This window comes from Dipodomys merriami, unplaced genomic scaffold (genome assembly GCF_024711535.1).
Source record: "Dipodomys merriami isolate MVZ:Mamm:240054 unplaced genomic scaffold, mDipMer1.0.p SCAF_25, whole genome shotgun sequence".
Taxonomy (NCBI): Eukaryota; Metazoa; Chordata; class Mammalia; order Rodentia; family Heteromyidae; genus Dipodomys; species Dipodomys merriami.
The window spans coordinates 14,097,482-14,119,591 of record NW_027203937.1 but is presented as its reverse complement, the minus strand read 5'-3'; the positions used below and the strand labels follow the sequence as shown (position 1 = coordinate 14,119,591).

Here is a 22,110-nt window from a genome sequence, read left to right as displayed (position 1 = left end):
AAATTTCTGTGGGAATTTTAAAATCCAGCTGTTAGGACAGGTCCCCAAAGCTAGCAGCTGCCCTAAGCAAGTGTAAGGTCTCTTAGCCCAACCAGAAACTGCAGACAAGTTCTTGCAGTGCCTCACAGTGGAGAGAAGGAACAAGGTTGTTGGCTGCTGACATGCCAGGAGAGTGTGAGGATGAGCAAGCCCCAGAGGAAAAAAAATGGATGTGGGGGTGGCACACAGTAAAGTAAATCCCAACACTCCAATGATGAATAGTCAGGGCATCTGGCTGGCCTACATCATCTTGGTAGACCTGCTGCATGCGGTTCTATTCAGCATCCCTTTCTTCAGCATTCCTGTTGTCTGGACCCTGAGAAACATCATTCATAACTTGGTAATGTATGTCTTCCTACATACAGTGAAAAGGATACCCTTTGAGACAGACCCCTGACCAAGCAAAAGCTTGATTTTTGACACACTGGGAACAGATGGACCATGGGCTCCAGTTTACTTCTCACAAGTTCCTCAGCATCTCTCCTATTGCACTCTACCTACTGGCCAGCTGCCACACCTAGTATGATGCAGGTCATTTCCTATCAACACTACTTTGCTCAGTGTACTGCTGCCTAAGTTACCACAATTCCATGGGGTTTGTCTCTTTGGCATCAACAAATACTGAAGGCTGGGCTGAAGCAACTTCATAGGCATAGAGAAGGCACTGGAACAAAGTCTAATGTGTTTTGTGTGTGTTTCACGTCTCCATTCTGGGAACTTAGAACCTTTCCCAAACTCCCAGAAAGCAGATGCATGAGAAATTGGTGCTCTTGTTAAAAACAAGTTTAGTTGAGTCAGGAAAGGCAGATTAGATTAAGGGCCAAATTACCCTGTGTAACAGGAAGCCATCCATGTTTGGGTAGCTTGTTTGGAGATTACATTTTTCCTTATCCCTACCACCTTCTTGTTCTGTCTTGCTGTGTATTTTCCTCAGAATAAAATTTTTTCAGGGCTGGGAAGGTGGCTCAGTGGTAGAGCGCTTGCCTTGCATGCCTGAGGCCCTGGGTTCGATTCCTCAGCACCACATAAGCAAAAAGAAAAAAGCCGGAAGTGGCGCTGTGGCTCAAGTGGTAGAGCACTAGCCTTGAGCTGAAGAGCTGAGGGACAGCGCCCAGGCCCAGAGTTTAGGCCCCACAACTGACAAACAAAAAAACAAAAAACAAAACTCCCTCTGTAGAATAAGGTCCTTTGTCCAACAGTTCCCATAAGAAGCAAACTAACTTCAATGATCACTGTTAGTGAACATTGTTAACATTATCATGGAGAACTTTGCTCAAGACAGCACAATAATGATTTAGAAATCTAGAATGGGGCATGTTTGTTCACACAGGCCTTAGTGTATAGGAGAGATTTCTCAGCTCACAACTCACACAGCCAGTTCCTATTTCCTTAGCCTGAAATCAAAGCAATAGCTATCTGATCATTTGTATCTTTCTCATACTTAAAGGAGTAATCTAATCAGTGTTTGGACTAAAAAAATGAAAAGTCAAGGATTGTTTTAAATGGTAGTTAACTAAATCTACAAAATGAGAAAGGAGATAACAAAAAAGGGACAAACTTAGGACTTGTGGGTACATACATAACTCTACAAAGTTGACTGCGTTAAGCAAATCAATTCCTTTGAAGGCCCAGTCCATAGAGAATTAGTCTTCTGACAAATTAAAAAGCTCCTCTTTTAGGCTGGGAAGGTGGCTCAGTGGTAGAGTGCTTGCCTAGCATGCATGAGGCCCTGAGTTTGATTTCTCAGCACCACATAAGCAGAAAAAGCCAGAAGTGGTGCTGTGGCTCAAGTGGTAGAACTCTAGCCTTGAGCTGAAGAGCTGAAGGACAGCGCCCAGATCCAGAGTTCAGGCCCCATTACCAGCAGAAAAAAAAACCAAAAAACAGAAAAAACAACAAACAAGCACTTAAAGATAATAAATGAGCTGGAGCTCTGTGAAACTACCTTTTGTGTTTTTTTGTTTTTACTTGTACTAGTCTTGAGGCTTGAACTCAGGGCCTGGGTACTATATATGAGCTTTTGTGCAGGCAGCTAGTGAGCACTCTACTACAGCTCTGCTTCTGTTTTTGTTGTTTTTTGGTAGTTAACTGGAGATAAGAGTCTCCCAGACTTTCCTGCCTGGGCTGACTTTGAACCATGATCCTCAGATCTCAGCCTCCTGAGCAGCTAGGATTACAGGCATGAGCCACCCATGCCTAGCACTTGGTGAATTTTTAAAAGGAATAGTTTTGTTTGTGTGCTGTTACTGAGACCTGAATGCAGGACTTGGCCAGCCAATTAGTGGTTAATTGGAGATAAGAGCCTCACAGAATGGATTTTCCTACTCAGGCTGGCTTTAAGTCATGATCCACAGATTTCAGCCTAAGTAGTTAGGATTACAGACCTGAGACACCAGCACCCAGCTATTAAAAACAATTTTGAGTGGAAAAAAATGTTTAATTCTAAAACAGGTAAAATTCAAGTTGATTGTGAAATTACCTATGAACGGGATAAAAGTACAGAGAACAAGACTGTGCTTTTGCTAAAAGAATGGTAGTTACCCTTTGGAGTTGGGGCTGAAATGAGAAAGGGAATGGCAACATGAAGGTTCTAGGTAACATCGGTATTTCATTACTGGATTTGGATGGTGAATACATGTGATATTTATAATTATTCTTTAAATAGCACATGTATTTTGGGACCATTTCTCTTAATTTATATTTAAGGTAAAAGTGTTAAAATACATACTAAGGTCTATATTAGGGCATCTTATCTGCAACTTAATCTCAAATGATTCAGGAAGAACCACTGTTATTTCATGTAAAAAAAAATCAGAAAAGGAGGGAAAGAAGAAAGACATACTGCAAATAGAGTATTTTCATGTCCTTTTATTGAAGGAATTAGAAACTCGTGCTACTGAGGCAGCAGTACCTCAGAGCAAGACAAGGTAGTCAATGGGGCTGATGTGACAAGCCACAATGCTGGCTAGGCATCCTACCATAGTGGAAGGACCAAAACCACAAAGATAGGAGGAGGTAGCAAACATCCCCAACACCTAGAATAAGCATTTCCATTTTTAGAGAGATTGGCCATGCATCTTAAAAAACAGGGTCCCCTTGTAACTGATAGTATTTCATCTCAGGTCATCAGATTCATCCTGAACTACAATATAGTCTCAGTTTTACAGACTCTTTTGACCCAAATATTTAGGCCACCGGAAGAGTTGAGTTACATCTTTCAGTTCTTTATTCCAGATGGAAAAAGAGGCTGAGTTCTTAAAATGTCACACAAGTACAGCTGGACAGGTGCCGATGCCCAGCTTGCTCTAAAAGTAGCTGCATTTTTTTCCCTCCTGACTTTTCACACTGCTCTCAGTCAGCATGTGCCCTAGGAAACAGCTCAGTGTTATAAACAAGGACAGAATGGGGGCAGCAGCCTAGGGGAGGCAGGGAATCAAAAGCTGCTACATAGCCAAGACCATTTCACAAAAAACAAAACAAAACAACAACAACAAAAAAACCAGCATGGGGAGCGCTATTGGGTCAAGGTCCTCTCAAACAGCTGCTAGAAGCACACACAAAGAAAACTGTGTTAGGTCTCCTATGTCAGGATCAGCTGCGCCAAAGTCATGGTCCAGGAAATTAAGCGACTTCATGTCCCTGGCAGGTTATCAAACCCCATGGCATTCCCAAGCTGTTCTGGTTTTCAAGTACAATGAGGTGTTTTGGGCTATTTGGTCACAAAAAAAAACAAGCACTAAAGAAATCTCAACAGATTGTAAATTGACAGTGTTATCCAACTATAAATTTATATAGTTAAGAATTGATTGTAAGGGTTAAGCAATGGGAGCAGTTGAGATTTTGCTATGTAGAAATAGGGGTCCAAAGTTTATTCATGTAAACCACTAATTGGAAGGAAATCCCTTATTTAGAAATGGCCTTTGTCAGGTTAGTCATCCAGCTGCAGTTCTCCTCAGTGCTGAACACATGGTTTCCAAGGATCAAAGTCTTGAGAGCACTAGACCAGGAAATGGGAGAAGCAATGCAAGGAGAAGAGGGCATCAGGGCTTGGAATTTCTGAAATGAGCATTTACTTCACAGACGGCTTGGCACTATGAGGCTAGGGTGGGCATCATCTTAGTGATTGTTCTTGGTTGCCTCCTTTGCTGCAGCAATCAATGGAGTGAGGCTGGAGAGGGGCTTGGCAATCTTGAGGAACTGATGCTAGACAAGAAAAACAAGAGTAAAAAGCATAACTATCATTGTTCCTTAGCAACCATTATAAGACATAAGGACATTTGTGTTCATACCAGATGCTGCCTGAGATTTTCAGATCACCTTTAAAATCAAAGGATATCTCTTTATTCACCTTTAAAATATTTTTTATTGTTATTATAAAGGTGATGTGCAAAGGGGTTCCAGTTACGTAAGTCTGGTAAAGAGTACATTTCTTTTTGGACAATGTCACCCAAAGGATAGCTCTTTAACAAATCACCCTGGAAAACTGGCACTTATCTATGGGTAAACATTCATCTACCCTATACCCTAGTAATTCTAAGAGAAATAAATTTACAAAATCACCAAGACACATGCAAGAACATTCATAGAAACTTTACCATCACAGTAACTGAGAAGAACACAAAATGTTCTACTCTTCAAGGGATAGAAGAATGAATAGTGGGGCTGGGAATGTGGCTTAATGGTAGAATGCTTGCCTAGCATGCATGAAGCCCTGGGTTCCATTCCTCAGTACCACATAAACAGAAAAAGCCAGATGTGGCGCTGTGACTCAAGTGGTAGAGTGACAGCCTTGAGCAAAAGAAGCTCTGGGACAATGCCCAGACCCCAAGTTCAAGTCCCAGGACTGGCAAAAGAAAAAAAAAAAAGAATGAATAGTGCTACTTTCATATGGTATTAGACAAAATTACACAGAAGATGAACAAATGATTGAACACTGACAACAAGCTGAATCCCACAGACATGTTGAGAAGATAAAATAAAGTTCAGATTATATAACTCTAATTCTTATTAGGTAAGACTAAACTATGGTGATAATCAGAATAATAAGATCTGGAAATCTGTTGCTTTTTGTTTTTGGCTGTGGGGCTTGAACTCTGGGCCTGGGCGCTGTCCCTGAGCTCTTCAGCTCAAGGCAAGTACTCTACCACTTGAGCCACAGTGTCACTTCTGGTTTTCTGGTGGTTAATTGGAGATAAGAGTCTCATAGACTTTCCTGCCTGGGCTGGCTTTGAACCATGATCCTCAGATCTCAGCCTCCTGAGTAGCTAGGATTATAGGCATGAACCACCAGCACCTGGCTTCTGTTACTTTTTTAAATATTATTTTTTTTATTGTAAAGATACTATACAGCGTTACAGTTACATGAGTGAGGTAATGAGTACACTTCCTCTTGAACATTGTTACCCCCTCCATTGTTTTCCCCTACCATCCCCTCCCTCCCTCCCTTCCCCGAGGTTCTTTTTTTTTTTATTGTGATTAAGTGATTACATATAAATATTATTTTTAAATAGGGTCTCATGTCCAGGCTGATCCTATACTCACTCCTGGGCTCAAGTGACTGCAACAGTAGGCACATGCTACTTACTGTGTGCCTAGTTTGTAATCTGTTATGCTATGCTTTAGTCCATTAAAGCCAATTAATCCACTGAAGGTTTTTAAAGTTCTCTTCTTGCCCAAGTCATTTTCATGGGGTATCCTTTCAATTTTTTTTTTTTTTTTGTCCTTTGTGGGGCTTGAACTCAGGAGATAATTGGAGATAAGAATCTCATACACTTTCCTGCACAGGCTGGCTTTGAACCACTATCTTCAGATCTTAGCCTCCTGAGTAGCTGGGATTATAGGCGTGGGTCACTGGTGTCTGGATCCTTTTAACTTTCAAAAAATACCATTTAGAGGGCTGGGAAGGTGGCTCAGTGGTAGATGTTTGCCTTGCATGCATGAGGTCCTAGGTTCGATTCCTCAGCACCACAGAAGCAGAAAAAGCCAGAAGTGGGGCTGAGGCTCAAAGTGGTAGAGCACTAGCCTTGAGCTGAAGAGCTGAGAGTCAGCACCCAGGCGCAGAGCTCAGGCCCCATGACTGACCCAAAAAAAAAAAAAAAAAAAAAAAAATACCATTTAGGAGAAAACATAGTATGAAAATTACATCTAAATTTTCAGTAAATGGGTTATGTAAAAATGTAAAAAAAACCTCTTTATGTAACTCAAAGCCTCATCACATTTAGTGCAAAAGCTTTGCATCATGAAGATGTAGGACATTTCCTCTATTTGATAAAAAAAAATATAGGAATATATAAGCTATAACACTTCATTTTCTGTATGGCTACCAAGAAACTGAAAAGCAAATGCTATGTTTAAGCATAACTAGTTAACTCAAATAATTAGCATAACTGATGTGTAGAGACACACAAATAGAGATACACATACAAACATTCTCTACTGAAAGTTGATTCATCTTCAGTTGGGACAGAGGTAAAGTATCAGAAGGTAATGAGACAAGAAGCTACTATGAAAGGAACAAAAGATCTTGGCTAAATCTTGAAGACAGAAATGGCAATATCTCATTCTTTGTATTTATGTCCATACATGTATTTTCACAGGAGAAACAGATATGAAAACTTCATGATTTAACATTTTGAAAGCTTTGGTTTTGAGTATTTACCATGTAGACAAGTGAAAAAGCCAAAGTTTTCAGATCATGTTTCTACAACTCTCCTCTGAGTTGACACAGCAGTAATCCAGACCCCAATTGTTTCTCTGAACAAAGTAAATTAGATAAGCCCCATAAATCTTCCAGTTCTGACACTTTTTGAATGAGCCTATAGAACAGGGGCCAAAAGCATATATACTGAGAGCCAGATACACGTTGAAATACAAGAGCCAACACTCTCTGTTATGTAATCTTGAAAAAATTACTATCCTCAATTTCCTCACTATAAAAATGGGAACTACAAAATCTGTAATTCAGTGGATTGCTGTAAAGAATATGTACGTTCATGCACACATGCATGCAAATACATACAAGTGCTAAATATTTAAAATGTGGTAAGCTATAATGTAATGATTAGTTACATTATTAAGAACTCCAGAGTCACTAATCTTTCAATAACTGCAATTTAGTTACCTTTCAGTAACTATAATTTGGTAGGTAGTTAAGAGTGATATCTTCACCAATCACAGGCTTAGCATACTCTTGGTACATTTCCCAATGACTAGTGTTTCTACAACACAACTCACATGAAAGGCAAAGGAGATTTTTATATTGGTCTGTTTTTTTTCAGTCCCAAAGGATCCTAGACACTAATGATCTACATTTGTAGAACCCTGATCCCCCATCTAATAGGTCAGTGTTCTATAATCAATAGCCTCAAATACAAAGAGCTATTTAAAATGCAGAAAAATACTTAAAGCAATTCATCTCAATTTTCTAAGTACCTAATCTGAGTCAGATCCTGGGTCTGAGATAAAACAGAGAAGAATAAAACAGAGGTTATAACCCAGTGCAAAGACAGACATATTCATAACTAACACAGGGTAGTGTGCACCCACCCTGCCTGGCTCTGTTCAGTTACTCTTGGGCTTCATGATGCAAAAGTAAGTGAAAGGGCAGGCCTACAGATAAATCACTACCACAAAGCTGATTAATAGTAATACTTTGTACAAAATTACCAGTAGATAATTTTAACAAAATGACACTAGAAATAATTGTAATGAAACATGAATATTGAATGCAAATGATATGATCACCTTAAAGGTAGTTTTTGCAGCTATGTAAAACCATTCTGTAACTTCAGGATTAGATGAGAGTTTTTAAATTTCTTTGTTAACCTCCCTCGAGGTTCTTTATAACTTTTACAAATGAGAATATCAATGCAAACATCTGAGGTTTCCAATGAAGTAACTGTGAACACTCCAAAGGCTGTACTAACTACCCTCTAAGCTTGCATTGCTTTGCTGAAAATGTCTGAAAATCTAATTTAACTCCTCAGACAGCTGCTTCTTGAGACTCAAACCGAGTCTGCCAGACTAATCAGGCAAAACAAAAGATGTCTTAAAGATACAGCCAAAGTTCAATAGGAGCTCAGGAAGTAAATTTTAAACCAACTCTAGGAGATAGATAGGAAGTTTTACTTACTCTTGCCATGCCAGGGATGGAATTCAGGGCCTTGTACATACTAGACCAGTGTTCTGTAGCCCTTGTGTTTTGGAGGCATACAATGTAGGCTGGCTTTGAATTTACGACTCTATTTTCATCTGCCTCCTAAGTGCTGAGGTTACACCTCAGGGCCTGGATGCTGTCACTGAGATCTTTTTTCTTTTCTTTTTTTTTTCTTTTCTTTCCCTCCCTCCCTCCCTCTCTCCTTTCCTTCTTTCCTTCTTTCCTTCTTTCCTTCCTTCCTTCCTTCCTTCCTTTCTTCCTTCCTTCCTTCCTTCCTTCCTTCCTTCCTTCCTTCTGCCAGTCCAGGGCTTGAACTCAGGGTCTGGGCACTGTCCCTTAACTCTGCCACTTGAGCCACAGCACCTCTTCTGACTTTTTCTGTTTATGTGATACTGAGGAATTGAACCCAGAGCTTCATGCATGCCAGGCAAGCACTCTAACCACTAAGCCACATTCCCAGCCCTGAGCTTTTCTTGCTCAAGGCTAGTGCTCTATCACTTGGGCAACAACTCTACTTCTGTGGGGTCTTCTGGTGCTTAACTAGAGTTAAGAGACTTTCCTGCCTGGGCTGGTTTTGAATGATGCTCCTCAAACTTCAGCCTTCTGAGTAACTATGATTATAGGCATGAGCCACCAGCAACCACCTGATGTGTAGTTTTAATAAGCTGTAACAGCTAAGAGACTGTTGTGACAAAAAGGTCCAGGGATGAAGGTTAGAGAATTAGGAATATAGTGTGATCGTGAAGAGAGAAGCCTAGAAAAAGTTGAGTTAGTGATTACTTAGGTGCTTCCCTGACAATGGATAGTTACCTGCAGGAGCTCTTTAGCTGATCCTCTCTTTTCCACATCCATCTCCAGACAGCGGTTTAAAAAGTCCCGGAAGATAGCAGACAGCTTCTCTGGATTCTGAAGTTCTGGGGTCCCATTGGTGGCAATGAGGTACAAGGCCTGGCAATATAAATGGAGAATCATGTTGAGGCTCAACTGGGGTTTCTCTTGAAAGATGGTCAGCTGCTGAATGCTTGAGGACATAAAGAGGCAACTGTGACATTCTGGAAAGAATATGATGTAAGGATCAGGTTTATCCTTTAAAAGCCATATAACTATGTGCTTGCCACCCAACTTTTAACTTCCTTATTTATAAAAATAGTACCTATGACCCGTGTCTATAAAAAATAAGAGTATATTTAGAAAGCACTTTGTAAAAAGCACTTATGAAATGTGTTACAGACCTAAACACTTACTACTTTTCTTGATTACAGACCTAAAAGGCTTGTTATTTATTTAGCCTGGTGAGTTCAACATCTGCCACATACTAGCAGAAATGATTCTTGGTGCTGTCACCTCGGTCATCAAAAAGGTGATCTCTATCTGTAGGAAAGGACTCTAAAAAGGAATGTTCAGTTCCCCACTGCCTTTCCAAACTCCTTTTCCATTTCTTTCTTGGGAAAGGTAAATAAAAACAGTAACAAGAAGCCTTTACAAGCTCTCAGCACTTTAATTCACAAGGTATTTATAGAGCGTTTTCTCATTTAATGACCACAAGTCTAGGTAATAGGAAAGACTGACTATCACACATAAAACTATGCCTAGGACCACACTGTTGAGAGTACATGCGCTCTGACTCTATCTTGGGCCCTGGAGCTTACTTCCTGCTCAGGTATATACCTGGATGACAGTACAGCTCTCTTAGGCTTCCCATCATAGCTGGGTGACAGGAATCCACCACAATGTCTAGATCCCTCTGTTGAGCTGGAGTCTTACAGACTTGTCTGCCTGGGCTGGCTTGGAAATGAGATTCTCTCAATTTCAGCCTTGGCAAGACAGTGAGCCTACCAGTTAGCCCAGGTAGGGGATGAGAAGACGTAAATTTTCTGTCCAGGCTAGTTTCAATTCTCTCTTTCTTAGCCCTTCCCAAGGAACTAGGATTGAAAAATGAGCTACAGGCTGGGAAGGTGGCTCAGTGGTAGAGCACTTGCCTTGCATGCTCAAGGCCCTGGGTTCGATTCCTCAGCACCACATAAGCAAAAAGAAAAAAAGCCGGAAGTGGCACTGTGGCTCAAGTGGTAGAGTGCTAACCTTGAGCTGAAGAGCTTAGGGACAGCGCCCAGGCCCAGAGTTCAGGCCCCACGACCAGGACCCCCCCCCCAAAAAAAAAAGAAAAGAAAAGAAAAAGAAAAATGAGCTACTGCTACCTGGCCTGACTCTCATCTCAGTCTTATTTCTACCACACTCCATTGGCCATCATCTTCAAATATGTGAGACCAGTTGGAGGCAGAGAAGGATGTGTTACATGTGCAGAGTCAGAGAACAAAGCTGGGACCAAAGGATAAAACTGGGAAGTTTCAGTTTGGCACACTGAAGCCCCTTTCCAAGAATCAGAGCTACCCAAAGGTGACAAGAACATGTAGTTAAAGCTATGTCTGCTTATCAGCAACAACCCACTTGGAATTCCTTCACAGGAAGGGGAGAAAGATTAGGTGAGAATAACAAAAGCCATCAGAATAACTTTCACACCTGACCTCAAACAACATTACCAACCTATGTGCACCTTTGTTTATATTCTCTGCTTTCCTCTCCTATTACAACAGATAGATTGACCATGCTTTCTCGACTGCCATTTACTTGTTTCCCCTCATCTAATTAAGGCCATTGCTCTTGCCATTGTCACTTCTTTCATGTACATGACCATTTTCACTTCTCCATTAGATCCTTCCAAATTAGCACACAAAGTTATCTTTTAAGCTACCACTTTCTAACTATACTTAATTTATAGCTTTATTTCTGTTATCTTCAGAGCAAAATTCCTTTAAAAGAAAAAAGAAATTTTAGGTATCATCTCAACTTGTACTCTCATAAATTTAATTGGGCTTTCATCCCTATCTACTGACAACTAATCGTCAAGGTCATCAATAAATTCCACATTGACAAGTCCAATGTTCATTTCTGTCTCATTATACACTGTCATATTTGACACAGTGATTCATTTTCCTTAAAACATTGCTTTCTGGCATCCCAGACACATATCTCATATCAGTTTCCTTTGCTGTGTAGGAACTTTCTTTTTTGGTGCTCAGTATTCTACCCCATCTGAGCCACAACTCTACTTCCAGCTGTGTGTGTGTGTGTGTGTGTGTGTGTGTGTGTGTGTGTGTGTGTGTGTGTGTGTGTGTGTGTGTGTGTGTGTGTGTGTGTGTGTGTGTGTGTGTGTGTGTGTGTGTGTGTGTGTGTGTGTGTGTGTGTGTGTGTGTGTGTGTGTGTGTGTGTGTGTCTAACTGGAGATAAGAGTTTCATAGACTTTCCTACTCTGGATGGCTGTAAACTGATCTTCAGCTCTCAGCCTCCTACATAACTAGGATTACAGATGTGAGCCACTGATGCCCAGCAGGAACTTTATTTGATGTGAGCTCACTTATCAATTCTTGCTCTTATATATTGAGCTTTTGGGAATCCTATTCAGAAAGCTACTGCCTATGCCTAGTCCTCTACTGTTTTCCTGTAGAAGTTTCAAAGTTTCAGGTCTTACATTATCAGAATGTCTTGAATGTGATAGGAGTCAAACACTGAATAAGTTACATATTTTGGGAAAGAGTATGCTGAAGCCTTGCACTACTAAGCAGACAATCTAATACTGAACTACATCCCTAGTCCTAATATTGATATTGTTAAGTTCAATAGTGCCAAAGTTTTTTTTTGGTGTGTGTGTGTGTGTGTGTGTGTTTACTGGTTGTTTGTTTTAGCTTTTTTTTTTTTTCAGATGGGATCTTGCCTGGGGTAGCCTCAAACTCATGATCTTGCTGACTCAGTCTCACTAATACTGGGATTACAGGTGTGCACTAGCACACTCATCAGGAGTGCTTACTTATATCCAGAAAAGAGATGTCCATATGGAAAGCCTGATAGAGTAGCCTGAATCCCATTTTCTAGGACCAGAGACTTGAAATAAGACAGGTAACACTCACTCTCAGAGGGTTCTCATTGAGGTATGGGGGCTCCCCTTCAATCATTTCAATAGCCATGATGCCCAGGGACCAGATGTCAACCTTGGGTCCATAGGCCTTCCGCGTTACAACCTCAGGTGCCATCCAATATGGAGTTCCCACCATGGTGCTCCTTTTGCTCTGTTCTGGAGTTATCTGTGCACAGAATCCAAAATCGGCTAAAAAGTGGGGAGAGGAAAAAAGGGATAAAACATTTAGGATACTCCTTATGCAAGTACTGACTGTATGCCTACCCATTCTTCAAACTCTCTTGGCCTCCCAGCTCTGCGATCCTTTGTCTCACTAAATAGGAGTCACTTGATCACCACCTTTGTATCAGCTCCTAGACTATTCCCTGTTCACCCTGAAAAGGAGTAAGGAAGAAGATAAGGAACACCATCTCTAGCTTCCTACCTTCTCAAACTAGAAGGTTCAGGAATTGAAGTCCAAATAACCCATTTCAGCCATGACTACTTGACCTATAATTGTGTGTTACTCTTGATAAACCTTTCGATACCCTAGAATCTGGCAGTTAATTCCTTATGTGGACAGACACAAGTCCCTGAATTAAATCACCTACAAATAGTATGGGCCTGCTTTGATCAGTTCCTCATTCTGTACCTCAGATTAAAGGCTGCTAACAGGGTCCTCTCAGAAACCGCCCTTTCACCTGTGACACAGCCTGCTTGTCTAGGCAACTGGTCTTTACACCTTTGTTTTTTTGGGGGCCAGTCCTGGATCTTCAACTCAGGGCCTTGGCAATGTCCCTGAGCTTCCTTTGCTCAAGTCTAGCAATCCACCACTTGAGCCACAGCACCACTTCTGGCTTTTTCTGTTCAGGTGGTACTAAGGAATCAAACCCAGGGGTTCATGCATGCTAGGCAAGCACTCTACCACTAAGCCACATTCCCAGCCCAATAGTCTTTACACCTTCGAACAAGAGGTACTATCTGCAGTTCTTTTAACATTATATTGAAATTATAGATTTACTTAAATCAGGATGCCCTTGATAACAAAGGCTATGGTTTCTTACTCATTTTGTACCTCCAAAGGGACTAGTATGTACCAAGCATTCAGTAAATATTTGTTGAAGAAATAACTCAGTGAATAAATATGCATAAAACTTTCTAACTAATCATTACAAGTATGACTGAAAATTCTTTGAAGGTTGGAAAAATGTACCTTCAGTGCCCAGCACAGCATACAGAAGAATAGGTATTCAACAATTTTTTTTTTTTGCTCAACATTGAAAAGCATGGGAAACACTGTAAGAAAAATACACTACATGATGCTGAGGAATACAGACCTCTTTAGAGACTCCACAATATTCCCTGAAATAACAGTTTCTTTGGTGAGTGTTGCAGTGACTGTTAAATGGCTAACTGTAATCCCACATGAGACAGTGCTCTACAATGAGAGAAATATTATCATTCTCTTTTCAAATTTTTCATTTATTCTTTGTGCCAGTCCTAGGACTTGAACTCAGGTCCTAAGCACCGTCCCAGAGTTTTTTTGCTCAAGACTAGCATTTAACCACTTGAGCCACAGCTCCACTTCCAGCTTTTTGCTGCTTAATTGGAGATAAGAGACTCACAGGAATTTTCTGTCTGTGCTGGTTTCAAACTGTGATCCTCAGATCTCAGCCTCCTGAGCAGCTAATCTTATAGGCATGAGCCACCAGTACTTGGCTCTTGATTTGTACTTTTTATTACCCTTAACTAGTGGTACAAAGGGTTTTCAATTCAACATGTCAGTTTGCAAGTCCCTTGCATCTTTATCAATGTCATCCCTTTCATCATTATCCCCATCATTCTTAAGACTTACTTAACTTGACAGAACCATCCATTCCCAACAGAATATTGTCGCTCTTGATGTCTCTGTGAATGACCTGGTTTGAATGTAGGAACTCTAGGGCCTGCAGACACTGATGAAGAGGCATAGGCACATGGAGAAAAAAAAAAAAAGGACATATAAAACAAGATTTAACAGAAAAGCAACTAATCCAAAGAACTGGCTTTAAGATAAAGGAATACAAGACCTACTTGAATAAAAAAAACTTGCTCCAAATTACAAGCAGAGTGAGATCTAGAACCAAGACTTCTATCTCCTAGCTAAGTATCTTTTAACATTCCTTGCTACCTTTCATCTTTTAAGTTTTCTTTAAGCAAAGATGTTCTTTCAACGTATTTTCATGTTTGTGCAAGTAGACATATGCAAGAAAAAGTAAAGCAGTGAGGCTAACCATGATGACAGCAATTATAAAATACAGGGAATTATGGAAGCTCCAGCACTGATTCTTGTCACTACCACAGAGCCCAGGCTAAAGTCTCACCTGATGCACATCTTGTGATTAGGAATACAGAGGCCACTTCCTACTCAAGGCTGTCTCTGTATCTTCCCTTCCATTTCTAGAAGAGGATCCTTTCATCCTCCTTTGAGAAGTCATGAAGTAAGACCTCAAGAACTCTTAAAACAGCCCATGTACTAGACACATATTACGAAGACAAAGAGGCTTGTTACAGTTTTCCATTTAATCAAAATGATGAGGCTTTTACGGTATAACTTAAGCGAAAGTTATTAGGAAAGCATTAGGAAAAAGTTACCTTTGCTATGTCCCTGTATAACGTGTGTGGGTACTTATAAAACTAAATTAAGACCTATCCTATCTCCATATAAGAAACTACACTGGCATCTAAGAAAAGGCCTTTCCCCTTACCTCACGGCACACAGCAGCAATCTGGCCTTCATCCATACAGGTTTCTGTCACCACATCTGTCAAGGAGCCTCCAGCCAAGTATTCCATGACAACCCATAGCTCATCTCCTACAAGGTAACTGCAGGAGAACAGATAACAGATAAAAATAGTCAGAGGACAAGGAGCCACTGCACTCCGTTTCAAAGGCTAAGGAATATGCATACGGAGGAAAACCAAAGCTTGATCAGCTGTAGAATCTAGGTTCCTTTATTTTGGGGAAAAGCAAATCTAGGGGAAAGAAACACTAACTTCAAATCATTTAAGCATACTCCTGGAAAAGGTGTATATCTTTTGTGAAACCTCAAAGGGCAGAACTAAGAACACTATATAGGATATGGTGATGAAATATAATAAAATCATATTTCATCACAACACAAAGGTAACTTAACCATCCACCCACCCATCATCCATCCATGCTCCTAAAATTAGAAGGACTAGAATGATTCCCACATCTCTAGAAGCATCTAAGCAGTATAAAAACATTTGAAAAAGCTGAAATTCAGAGTCTATGTTACCAATATTAGAGAGACCTATTAAACCTCCCTGACAGTTCTACTAGATCTGAGATCAAGGATCTTGTTCCAGAATCTATCTGCAGGCCAGGTGTGGCAGTACCCACCTGCACACTATATTAAGATACATTGTATTCATAAATTGACATGCTGAATTGAAACCCCTTTATAAACTCTTTAAAGAATGGACAGAGAGAGAGAGAGAGAGAGAGAGAGAGAGAGAGAGAGAGAGAGAGAGAGAGAGAGAGATCTTTAAGTTGCCTGTCATCAGTAGCTCACTCCTGTAATTCTGTAAGACCAAGTATAAAAGTCTATGAGATTCCATCACCAATTAACCAAAAGTGTCTCTAATTAACACCACCATCACCACCACCACCAACAACAGGACAGGCTAAGTTTTTCTTCAACTAACTCTTTTGAGAGAAGACCATGGCAGCCTGGTCTGCTATGGTCTAATTGTCTATGGCCTCACAAAGTCATACACTAAAAATTGAACCTTAATCATGATGGTATTGGGAGGTAGGCCTTTGGGAGGTAATTAGATCATGAGGACAGATCCTTCATGAATGGGGTAAGTGCTCCCATGAAAGAAGCCTCAGAGAGTGGCTCTGCACTGTCCCCATGTAAACAAGAAAACCCTATTTATGAACTAGAAAGTGAGCCATCACTAGACAATGAATATACTAGTGTTATTCCTTGAATTTCCCAGTTTGTGCTTTTTATGTCACTTAGTCTTTTGGTCTAGCCCAAATGACCCAAGACATGAATCAAAAGATAACTGTGGATTGGGTAAAAAGGCAACAAACAATACACATTTACAGTCTCTTACACTTGAATAATCAGCTTAGACTTACTAAGGGAGGATTATGAGGATCCAAGTGAATATCTCTGGGCACTGACAAAGCAGAGTCCCCTTTTTTCTGGCTCTGCCATGTCACTGTCAAAGCAAAGACAATGCAAACCAGATTCAAGATGTCTCAAACATTTCATGATTACAAACTGTATGAAAGTACATTAAAAAAAATTCTGTCTCGGCCTGGGAAGGTGGCTCAGTGGTAGAGTGCTTGCCTTGCATGCATGAGGCCCTGGGTTCACTGTGGATCAAGTGGTAGAGCTCTAACCTTGAGCTAAAGAGCTAAAGGACAGTACCAAGGCCCAGAGTTCAGGCCCCACGACCAATAAAAAAGAAAAAAAATTCTATCTCAAAAGGAAAGCTCTAAGAGTTCACATATTTGTAAAAGAACAGAGTTGGAGTTCTCCTCTGGGTCATTTCACAAAACCCTCAGGCCCTCACGTGAGTTTTCAGATAAAGGACACCCTTGTCTGTAGTCACAGGTATTTTTCCCCCATATCAGAGCAGGTGCTATTTGAACACTTAGATTGAGTGCTATTTACTTCTGATTCCGTATTTTAAGCCTGTGGAATACTAAAGTATGATCAATAAACACACCTACAGATCTCACTCCCAGAACACAAATTCCTTCAATACTATGGTCCTGCATTTTACTGTTTTGTGCCTCTAAAAAAGATGGAAAATCTATTTATAAGACAGGTCATACCTTATTGACAGTTGCTATGGTTTGAATATGGTCTATTCCCAAGAATTCATGCAAGATTTTAATCACCAAAATCATATGTTAATGGTAGTAAGAGAGTGGAATCTTAATCTGACTACGGTGTTTAAAGGTGAAGCCCTTGGAAAGTGATTTAGGTTTAGATGAAACCACTATGACCAAATCCTGCTGGCTTCCTAAGAAGAGACCAGATGCATCGACATAAATATATATGCTCTCTGTTCCTTGTCATGTGATGCTTTGGTGTTCCACAGGTCTCTTTTAGCAAAAAGACCATTACCACGAGGCCCCTAGACCTTGTACCTCTAAACCATGAGCCTAAATAAATCTCTTTTCTTTATGAAGTTAGCCTGTCTCTGGTATTTTGTTAATAGCAATTTTAAAAATGGATCAATATGATACTTTAATTTTTTTCTATTCTGAGCCACACTATTCTACCTTTATTGCCTTCAGTAATTTGGCCAAGTTATAGCTTCTGTATATTCTTTTTTTTGGCGGGGGGCAGTCGTGGGGCCTGAACTCTGGGCATGGGCACTGTCCCTCAGCTCTTCAGCTCAAGGCTAGCGCTCTACCACTTGAGCCACAGCACCACTTCCAGCTTTTTTCTTTTTGCTTATGTGGTGCTGAGGAATCGAACCCAGGGCCTCATGCATGCAAGGCAAGCGCTCTACCACTGAGCCACCTTCCCAGCCCCAAGTATAATATATTCTTAAGGAACTTAAAGATAAGTAATAACTACAGAGAATTCTTCAGAGCTGCTTAGGACAATATCAAAGAGATACAGCCCACTCCAAGAATAAAGCTTTCCTCTGTAGAGCCATCAACTTCATATATAAAGAAGGTCAAAGTCCAACCCCTTTCCTCTTTAAAGATACCAAAAAAGGAAGGTAGGTGGTAATGGCATCCAAGTGCTACTGAGAAAAATTCAGCACTCTAGTTTCACTTGCTCTTTCACTAATTTTGTAGGTCATGTATCTATCTGGGTGATACATTATTAGTCTCCCACTAGCTCTGGTGTACATAACCCTTCTGTTTTGTTTTTTGTTTTGTTTTTGTTTTTTTTTTTGCCAGTCATGGGGCCTGAACTCTGGGTCTGGGCGCTGTCCCTCAGCTCTTCAGCTCAAGGCTAGTGCTCTACCACTGGAGCCACAGCACCACTTCCGGCTTTTTCTGTTTATGTGGTGCTGAGGAATCGAACCCAGGGCCTCATGCTTGCAAGGCAAGCGCTCTGTGACTCAAGTGGTAGAGCGCTTGCCTTGAGCTAAAGAGCTGAGGGACAGTGCCAAGGCCCAGAGTTCAGGCCCCACAACCGGCAAAAAAAAAAAAAAAAAAAAACCAAACACACATGTTTGTGCTGAGTTTGCATGAGTCTGACTGTCTCCATAATGTTCAGACTGCAAATGGAGTATCTAGTACTGAGTATCCATCCTACTTTAAGAGAATACAGAAACATTAGGAATTCTTCATGAGTAAGAGCAGGACAAGGTAATACTCAGGATGTAGAATGAAACAAGGACTTAGATATTGACTCTGGCAGATAGGCTGAAAGACTTGGCTGGAACAGAACAAATAAGACTAGGATCAGCTGTTAGAGAAGTTAGAGTAGTAAGGTTCAAGATCACCCAGAAGGATTTTCCAGCAATCAGGTGTCCGTTATACAAGGTCATACTCAAAGAGCTCAACACCGCAGAGGACAGAACTTGGAAATGCTTTCATTCAAGTGCCCAAAGGCCCTAACCCTCTGTTGAGGCCAACCCGTCATACCTGTCCAAGTAGTTCACAATATTTGGGTTCTTGTTTTCCCTCATGACCAGGATCTCATTAATAATCAGCTCTTTCTTCGGCTGCTGCTGAAGATTCATCTGCTTAATGGCCACCTGAAATCACAGGGCATTCAGTGTGCAACTAGTCATTCAACATTTACTGAGCACATACTCAGTACCAGAGCTTAAGTACTAAGAAGACAAACATAGCTAATATACAGCCTTGCCCCTCAAATAATTCATAATGTAATGTTAGGAAAGTGGCTCTGAATCCCTGAGCCAGCAGCATTAATATCAACGGAGAAGTTGGAAACAAATGTTCTTAGGCCCCACCTGAAATCTACTAAATCAGAAGCCCTATTTAAAAAAATCCCTCTTTGCTGGGCGCTGGTGGCTCATGCCTATAATCCTAGCTACTCAGGAGGCTGAAATCTGAGGATCATGGTTCAAAGCCAGCCCGGGCAGGAAAGTCTGTGAAACTCTTATTTCCAATAAACCACTAGAAAACCGGAAGTGACACTGTGGCTCAAGTGGTAGAGCGCTTGCCTTGAGCTGAAGAGCTGAGGGACAGCGCCCAAGCCCAGAGTTCAACCTCATGACCGACAAAAAAAACAAACAAACAACAAGACAAAAAAACCTTTCTAACTTATTCTGATACATACTGAAGGATTAAACTTTCATTTAGAAAAATGCTTTTTTAACTGGTTCACGCTTAGGAGGATGGTAGTCTGAGATATGGGCAGAAAAGCCCATGAAACTACATCTTGAAAATAACCAGCAAAAAAGGAAGGCTGGAGGTATGGCCCAAGTGGTAGAATACCAGTCCAAGGAAGAGAAAGTCTCTGAGTTCAAGCACTGATACCAACCAAAAGAAAACTTATTTTTTTAAAAAAATCACAGTATATAGCTATTCAGGAGGCTGCACTATGAGAATTGCAGTTCCAAGCCAGCCTGGGCAGGAAAGTCCGTGAGACTCTTATCTCCAATAAACCACTAGAAAACCGGAAGTGGTGCTGTGGGTCAAGCAGTAGAGCACTTGCCTTGAGCTGAAGAGCACATGGACAGGTCCCAGGCCCAGAGTTCAAGCCCCATGACCAACAAAAAATAAAAATATTCCTCAGCTCAACATTGAAAGTTTTCTTGATCTGATCCCTGTCCTACTCCCACAGAACCTCATACATATTGTGTTCTCCCTGCCTATGTTAAGAATCTTTGTTCCATGGAACATCTAGCATTACTTCTACACATCAAAAGTTTTGTATTAGGCCAAAGGAAACCTCATTCTCAAACCAACATGCTTTTCCCCCTTTTCTTTTATTTGGGGAAGGGGGTGTAGTTTGAACTCAACACTCATTCTTGCTAGGTTGGCATAGTACCACTTGAGCCATCTACCTATGGTTTTTGCTGGTTCTTTTGGAGTTGGATAGCTTCTGTGTAGGCTGGCATTGAAAATTGATCATCTAGATTTCAGTCTCCTGAGTAGCTACTAGATTACAAGTGTGAGCATTTGTGCTTAGTTTAAACTTTTTTGTTTGTTTGTTTGTGCTAGTCCTGGGCTTGAATTCAGGGCCTGGATACTGTCCATGAGCTTCTTTTGCTCAAGGCTACAATCTACCACTTGAGCCACAATGCCACTTCTGACTTTTTCTGTTTATGTGATACTGAGAAATGGAACTCAGGGTTTCATTCATGCTAGGCAAGCACTCTACCACTAAGCCACATTCCTAGCTCCTAGCTTAAACTTCTGACATACTACCTTGTGTGAAAATTAGGAGTGTATGTGTGTGGATATGCAAATAGGTAGGTAGGTAGGTAGGTGGATGGATGGATGGATGGTGGATATAGTTTGTGTTTAATGAATATGAAAATTAAAAGCATGAGGGGCTGGGCTGGGAAGGTGGCTCAGTGGTAGAGCGCTTGCCTTGCATGCATGAGGCCCTGGGTTCGATTCCCCAGCACCACATAAGCAAAAAGAAAAAAGCCAGAAGTGGTGCTGTGGCTCAAGTGGTAGAGCACTAGCCTTTAGCTGAAGAGCTGAGGGACAGCACCCAGGCCCAGAATTCAGGCCCCACAACCAGACCCCCCCCCAAAAAAAAAGAAAAAAAGAAAATTAAAAGCATGAAAACAGAATGCCAGGGGGCTGATCTTTGTTTTTAAAAGCACAATAAAATTCAGCAATAGACTCTTTTCTCATAGGAATGTACTTTAAGTCATTTGCTAAATATTTATTCCCTTTTTCCTGCTTAATGGGTAAGAACATGAGCATCTAATAAAACTAAACTGTCTTTCCATAAACAGCAAGAAGTATAAAGAATGATTCAGATTTTTATGGCAAAATCCCCTATTATATCTTCAAGTCAAATATGGACTGTTTTCTACAGGAGATAGTCAATTATTAAGAAGTAAAATTATTCCTTTTAATTTTTTTAAAAATCTCTTCCATTCTCAACCTCAAATGAGAAAAAAAGAAGAGTTTCCTGGGAAGTCATGCTCCTGGTCTTTGTTGAGCCTTCTATCATGTTTGAGAATTAGCTTTTCCTAATGTCTGAAAAGCAACATGTTGGCTGGGAATTTGGCTTTGTGGTAGAGTGCTTGCCTAGCATGCATTAACCCTGGGTTCTATTCCTCATAAACAGAAAAAGCCAGAAGTGGCACTGTGGCTCAAGTAGTAGGGTGCTAGGCCTTGAGCAAAAGAAGCTCAGGGACAGTGCGCAGGCTCTGAGTTCAAGCCCCAAGACGCAAAAGAAAAGAAAACCATGTTGATGTAAAGACATTACCCATAGTAAACTGTTAAAGCAAGGACTGAAGTCAGAAGAGTACCTGTGGCGCTCTTCAGGCCATCCTGGAGAATAGGAGAGTGCTGTGAACCTCACAGTGGCAGGTGGTAGCCAGGTTGGACAGGACACTGGAAGTCCTTTTCAGTTATTAATGGCCATGGCCCAGGCAAAATGCCCTCCTTACTAATCAAATCCTACCAATTGAGGGTGAGAGACCATACTCTTATTAACAAAAAAAAAAAAAGAAGAAGAAGAATTAGACTTGAACTCAAAGGAAGGACCTAATAAGCTTTGGGCTTCTTTGTCACCTTCTCAGTTGAATCATTCACAAGTTTTCTTAGCCTCAGTATCTTCATCTATACATCAATATACTTAATAACCTTCATCATGATTCTCCTTAAGAATGTCTTGATTACTAAAAAATAGCTAATGTGCTACTCATTTGTAAGCAAAGGATTCAGGTTATAAAGGAAGACAACAATGAAACAAACTGGCAGTCATCATCACGGCACATCCGATAAGAAGTTGACAAAAGCAGCAAGAAAATAGCAGCAA

The 22,110-nt window shown here is 40.8% G+C and overlaps 1 protein-coding gene and 1 pseudogene across 7 annotated transcripts in view; one reads left to right on the top strand and one right to left on the bottom strand.

Moving 5' to 3' along the window:
• The first annotated feature begins 205 nt into the window (after positions 1–205).
• Positions 206–664, top strand: LOC138836163 (ORM1-like protein 2 pseudogene; annotated as a pseudogene).
• A 2,236-nt stretch (positions 665–2,900) lies between these two features.
• Pak1 (p21 (RAC1) activated kinase 1) overlaps positions 2,901–22,110 on the bottom strand; it is a 140,353-nt gene continuing 121,143 nt past the window's right edge. For all 7 annotated transcript variants that reach the window (XM_070034937.1, XM_070034940.1, XM_070034944.1 and 4 more), the window contains 6 exons: positions 18,780–18,892; positions 14,891–15,008; positions 13,999–14,098; positions 12,157–12,353; positions 9,005–9,142; positions 2,901–4,242 (listed from right to left, as the gene is read on the bottom strand). In XM_070034937.1, coding sequence (XP_069891038.1) covers positions 4,156–4,242; positions 9,005–9,142; positions 12,157–12,353; positions 13,999–14,098; positions 14,891–15,008; positions 18,780–18,892 — 753 coding nt within the window. In that variant the 3' untranslated portion in view covers positions 2,901–4,155. The remainder of the gene's footprint in view (positions 4,243–9,004; positions 9,143–12,156; positions 12,354–13,998; positions 14,099–14,890; positions 15,009–18,779; positions 18,893–22,110) is intronic.